Source organism: Polistes canadensis, unplaced genomic scaffold, assembly GCF_001313835.1.
Source record: "Polistes canadensis isolate GaletaPanama2010 unplaced genomic scaffold, ASM131383v1 scaffold_72, whole genome shotgun sequence".
NCBI lineage: Eukaryota > Metazoa > Arthropoda > Insecta > Hymenoptera > Vespidae > Polistes > Polistes canadensis.
This window is the reverse complement of record NW_014569619.1, coordinates 14,348-20,853: the sequence shown is the minus strand read 5'-3', so window position 1 is coordinate 20,853 and position 6,506 is coordinate 14,348. Positions and strand designations below refer to the sequence as shown.

Below are 6,506 nucleotides of genomic sequence, written 5' to 3'. Positions count from 1 at the left end.
ATGTTTTTTAAAGCAATAACTAGGTACAATATGAATTCACGAGAAACTAGTATAGTTAAAGTATGAAATTGAGATTTGATCCATCTTAAAAATTAGATTTTGTTTATACAATAAGGCTTCGTAATTATCCGTTCTTATGTTATTTAATAATATCTAATCTACGGTTCAAATTTCAATTTTTATATTTTACTTATGTGCCTTTCGTTAATTCTCATATTACCTAATTAAATAATAATTTAACATGTAAGTATAATTTAGGTATGTAATTCTGTCTTTTTCTTTTTCATATTCTATTAGATCAATATAATTGTTTCATGTTTTAGCTAATTATTTAACGAATATACCGATTTCACATTTTAACCATGGTAACATATACTATAAAATAATTGAATTTTAATGATTTTTTTTGTTCTATTTCTACATAGGGGTTCGTCTATCACGAAACATTTGTATCACTATACTAAATAGTCTTATGTTATCTCGATACTCGAACTTTCGATAATCTCAATATGAAAATTAATTAACAGTTTATCTATAATAAAAAAAAATGATCAAAAGTCAATAATAATTCGTGTTAATTATAAGAATCCTATTGACCAATCGATAAATCAATTATAATTGTAAATCAAATTCGAAATTTCGTTTCTTTCCTCCCCAAAAAACAAAATCTGTTGCTTTTCTAGTACAACTTTCTCTCTAATTTAACAATATAAGTCCTTCCGTAGGAAAAATGTTCTCACCGGTTCGAAAAGTTACACGAAAATAAATTTTGTCCGAATATCTGTACGGTTTGGTGATTCGCAAAAGAGTCCGCAGAACGATTGCTATTTCCGTTTAAGAAAGAGGGAAGAAAAAAAGCGCACGATCCTTTTGCTTCTAAAGATAAATGTTCTGGGAGAGAAAGAGAAAGGGAAAGAGATAGATAGAAAGAACGAATGAAAGAAAGAAAATAAGAATAAAATAAAGAAAGAAATAGAAATGGAGAATTTTAAAACTACCTCGGAAAAATTAGACTAGGCCATGTATCGCGATCGATTCCGAGTTGCACCGAACGATAACGAACACACAGAGTACTATAAGGAAGAATGAAAGAGAGAGAGAGAAAGAGAGAGAGAGAGAGAGAGAGAAAGAAAGTTTCCCTAACCTAATTTCTCAATCGTCGAACGTAAATCTTTACGAAAAGGAAACCTACCCGTCGTAAATTTTCTTCTCTTTACTTTTCTTTTTTCACAAAATCTCTCAGGAATTTGATTTCTTATGTGAATTTTAAAAAAAGAGAAAAATAAATAGAAAAAATATTAAAACGTTGGTAGTTAAATCGATTGAATTGAAAGTAATCGAGAAAAGATTAAGGAACACACGTTATTTTAATATCATATCGAATAATTTACCTAACAACGAGTTATAGTATATACATGTATGTGTATATATACAAAACCTTGGATGTAATATATCCTATATATACGTTTACTACATACGTCAAGTATTTAGTTTATCCAATAAGAATACATTACGTACTTTCTTAAGTATAAATATATGTGTATATATGACATAGTAATAATATATAAATATGAAAGAGAGAAAATGATAATCTACAGAGAGAGAGATTTGTTCAATTTTATAGAATGTTCAATGAAAGAATAAACAAGAAAATATTACCTATCGTAAAGGAAGATTCAACACAACAACCAACCTTTACTAAACTTTGAATCTCTATGAAATGATTCAAAACATATGACACATATCTCTTTTTCTATTCATTTTTCATTCAAAGAGATACGAATGAGAACGTTGAAAAAGGGCAACAAAATAATTCAAAAACTTGTTAGAATTCGATTTCGTCGCGTGTAAAGTTCACATCCTTAGCCGTAGAGCTAAACCACCATCATCACCACCAACCAACCAATATTACGATTCGAAAGAATCCAGACGCCTTTTCGTATCTTTACAAGAAAGAGACAGAGAAAGAAAAGAAAAAAAAAAAAGAAAAAGAGAAAGGGGAAAAGAGGACAGAGAAAGATAGAATGAGAAAGAAAAAGAGAGAAATAAAAACAGAAACAGAGTCGGAGACGGAGACAGACAGTGAAATGGAAAGAGGAGAAAAAAAAATGAGAAATAGAGAAATAGAGAGGATAGAGACATCCCGGAATTCAAGTGGCTTCACACTCGGAAAGGAGGAGATCCTCTGGGATGCACACGCGCGAGAAGAAGCTTCCGCGAGACGACGAGCCGCGCGTCTTTTTTTCTTGCACCTCTTTTTCTGTCTACGTTTCTCGTCGTCTTAGTCTTAGTCTTCGTCTTCTTCGTCTTCTTAGTCGTCTTCTTCTTCTCCTTCGTAGCAAGCCGTCCGTTTTTGGTCGAGCCGAATGAGCACAACGACTACGACTACGAAGAAGACGAAGACGAAGCATCCGCCACCTCGTCAAAGATTTTCTTTCTCTCTCTTTTTTTCATACACATATATAAAGTTTAAGAGAGAGAGAGAGAGAGAGAGAAACGATCGTTTTAAACATATTTTTTATTTTTATTCGAATTGATGACTAAAAGATCAATGGAAGGTAAGATACACTTACTACTTTTTTTTGTATATGTAGTGGAAGATAGATGGTTATGATAATTTAGAAGTTATTATATATGAAGAGTCTAATATAATTGATTAATTTAAAAATAAAAGGGGGGAGAGAGAGATAGAGAAAGAAGTAATAGGGATAAAATTGTAATGTATTATAGATTTAAATTTTGAAGAATATAACTAATACCAATTCGAAATTAAAAAGTCTAAATTAATCTTGCAATATGTGACAATATCTAAAATCGTGAATGCATAAAAATCATGATGTATGTATGTACTATATATTAAAAAGGTATATAAGAGTATTGAGGTTAAGTTGATTAAATTTTTGTATCTTTTTATAAGAAAAAGGGAAAGAAGAATGATATGAATTTGAAGATAGAAACTTAAAATTATGAATGTATAAAAGAAACATGTACATACTTTATGTATATAAAATATGTAAAAAGTTAGATTGATTTAATAGAAATTTTCTTTTTCTCTTTTAATCGAAAAAAAGAAAAGAAAAATATAGTTTTAGAATCTATAAAATGATTAATAATTAATTATTAAATAAAAAAATACGCTGAACTTTAGAGAATAAGTTGCTGAAGAAGTCCCAATAAAGGGACGAAACGAAGTTCTAGTTTTCTTTTTAATATCCAAATTCCCTACGATATCTATTTATTAATAATTTTATTTTTGGAGACGAAAGAAAAAACTAATTGAACACATATATAATTAATTATTAATTAATTATTAAATAAAAAAAAAGACGCTGAACTTTAGAGAATAAGTTGCTGAAGAAGTCCCAATAAAGGGACGAAACGAAGTTCTAGTTTTCTTTTTAATATCCAAATTCCCTACGATACCTATTAATTAATAATTTTATTTTTGGAGACGAGAGAAACAACTAATTGAACACATATATAATTAATTATTAATTAATTATTAAATCAAAAAAAGACGCTGAACTTTAGAGAATAAGTTGCTGAAGAAGTCCCAATAAAGGTACGAAACGTCCAATTTAATCAAAACAAAGTTCTAGTTTTCTTTTTAATATCCAAATTTCCTACGATATCTATTTATTAATAATCTTATTTTTGGACACGAAAGAAAAAACTAATTGAACATATATATAATTAATTATTAATTAATTATTAAATAAAAAAAAGACGCTGAACTTTAGAGAATAAGTTGCTGAAGAAGTCCCAATAAAGATACGAAACGTCCAATTTAATCAAAACAAAGTTCTAGTTTTCTTTTTAATATCCAAATTTCCTACGATACCTATTTATTAATAATCTTATTTTTGGACACGAGAGAAACAACTAATTGAACATATATATAAAAAACATAAAATACAAAAAAAACAAATATATAAAATATAAGTTAACATAAATGAGTGAGTGAGTGAATGAGTGAGAGGTAGAATAATACACATATTATACATATACATACTATTTCATACGTTTCCGTCGTCGCGCTCGCGCGTTACGTTGAGTACGGATATTTCGAAGGGTGCGCTAACCTGAAAGTCTGGCGAGGAATCGAAGCATGCCAACGGCGGAAGACAGGCAATGGGCCGCGGTTCCAGCAACCAGAACTCTACCAGCGATCGGCATTCGTGTCTCCTTCCTTCCTTCCTTCCTTCCTTCCTTCCTTCCTTTCTTTCTTTTTTCTTCTTTCGTTCTTCTTCCTTCAATTTTCCTTTTCCTCTTCGTATTCTTCGAGTGTGTATTATTTGCCGCCTCACGCAAGCAAGCAAGCAAGCAAGCAAGCGCGCGTGCTCACACTCGTATAATAAGATAGAAGAAGAAAAGAGATAGAATATATATACGTCACGATGAAAACGAAGAGAGAGAGAGATATATCTACTATACGTAAACGTGAACGTAAACGTAAACGTAAACGTGAGTGAATCAGTAAGAGAGTAAGAGACAGACGGATTAAGCCGGTTCTAACCTAACCTTTATCCTCTTTCTCTCTCTCTTTTCCACTTGGTGCCGCAAAGCCGAGAAAAAAGGTACGAGGAGACACACACGAGCGTATACACACCGGAAGAAAGAACCAGGATTCTTCCGTATCAAATATACATATATATATATATATATATATATATATATATATATATATGGATTAAGAAAGAAAAGAAACTATCGTCGTATTTCGTTGTTGATAGATGTTGTGATGTGTTGTTACTGCTGTTGTTACTGCTAATCTTTGTCGTTGCACTCACGCACGATACTTTTTTTTTAATCTCCCACTCCTTTTTTTTTTTCCTTCTTAATTTCTTTTTATTGTCAATCAAAATAGAAGTTTATAACGCGAGATTTACGATAATTTTTCTCTCATGTCACACACACTGCTGTATTAGGTATATATATTAGTGTTGTTGGCACTTATTATTATTATTATTATTATTCTTTGATTTCTCCCTTGTTTCCTCTCTTTGACTATTATGATATTGGGTTGTGGAGAGAAGCAGAAGAGACACTCCCAACACTATCGGAGGGCACGGACCAACGAGGGCTCTCGTTCGCGCGTTGTACGTGAGTGCGCGCGTGCCGTCTCTCTTTCTCTTCCCCCCACCACTACTCACACTCTGTCTCCTTCTCTTTCTCTTTCTCCCTCTCCCTATCTCTCACTCTTTCTAACGAATGCGTGGAGCTGCTGTTACTGTACTGTTACTACTGTTAGTAGTAGTAGTAGTGGACTGTGGTGTTACTGTTGATATCAGTGTGTTGTTACTGTACTGTTACACTACTATTACTACTTCTACTCCTCCCTGTTGTGTATGTTGTATTGCTGTTGTTTAACACACACGCGCTTGATCGATGATTAGACGAAAAAAAAGATCGATCTTAAATCGTGTGTTAGTTTCTCTCTCTCTATCTTTCGTTTTTCTTTTTTGTTTTTATCTTTTAAGACATAGATGGATAGATAGATAGGTAGATAAGGAAAAAAACAGTGAAAGATAATAGATTACGATCCTTTATCTTTTACTTTCGTAAAGTGAGATAATAGTGCACAAGTAGAAGAATTATAAGTACGGCGTTGAGAGTTAAATGAGATAGAAGAAGAGTAGGTCTCTCGTCGTTTGATGAAGAACGCCGTATTTCACCATGGGAAATGGAAGAGAGAAAGAAACGACACTCGAACGTCACTACGGCGCTCCTTCCTTCCTTCCTTCCTTCCTTTCCTTCCTTCTCTAGGAATCGTCTTATTTCTTCAAGTCTTTTATCAATTGTAATTATTTTTATTTCTCGTTTTTGTATTTTGTATCAGATAATAATGGGTCAACAAAATGTGCCGTTTTTTTCTTTTTTTAAGAAACGACAATGCACATTAAGAAAAAGCAGATATTAACTTTCCCGACATAACACTAGAAAATACGGCACGCGCACTCTCTTTTATCTTTTCTCCTTTCTTTTTCTCTCTTCGAAGAAGAGAGACAAGTTTATATATATATATATATATATATATGTGTATGTATATATATATATATATATATGATGCGTATGCGTCTCTTCTTTCTGTCGTTCTCGTTCGTTAACTTTGTTCGTTTCTAACTCGTTCCTCTGGTACTCCTTTCTCCGTATCACAGGAGAAAAGGTTACATACACGCACAGAGGATATAGAGATAGTAGATGGACTATATAATCTTACAGCAGTATTAAAGAGGGACAAAAATAATAAAGAAAGAAATGAACAAAAAAAAATCTTTAAATTCGATTGATTTTTCGTTGGTCACGCTGTTAAATCTTAATAACAGAAACGTGAATGTCGTAAAGGAATATATTTGATGTTGAAGATATTATTCGTAACTGACAAATACATCGTCGTCGTCGTCGTCGTCATCATCATCATGACATCTGGGGGTTTCTTCTCTATACTCTTCTTGATTACGTATTTTGTTCTTTTTCTCTTTCTATCTCTATCTCTATCTCTCTCT

The 6,506-nt window shown here is 32.0% G+C and overlaps 1 protein-coding gene across 2 annotated transcripts in view; it reads right to left on the bottom strand.

Annotated features, from left to right (window-relative positions):
* LOC106786381 (putative uncharacterized protein DDB_G0282499) overlaps positions 1–6,018 on the bottom strand; it is a 45,254-nt gene extending 39,236 nt beyond the window's left edge. For both annotated transcript variants that reach the window (XM_014747689.1, XM_014747690.1), the window contains exon 1: positions 4,083–6,018. In XM_014747689.1, coding sequence (XP_014603175.1) covers positions 4,083–4,176 — 94 coding nt within the window. In that variant the 5' untranslated portion in view covers positions 4,177–6,018. The remainder of the gene's footprint in view (positions 1–4,082) is intronic.
* Between the last annotated feature and the right edge of the window lie 488 nt (positions 6,019–6,506).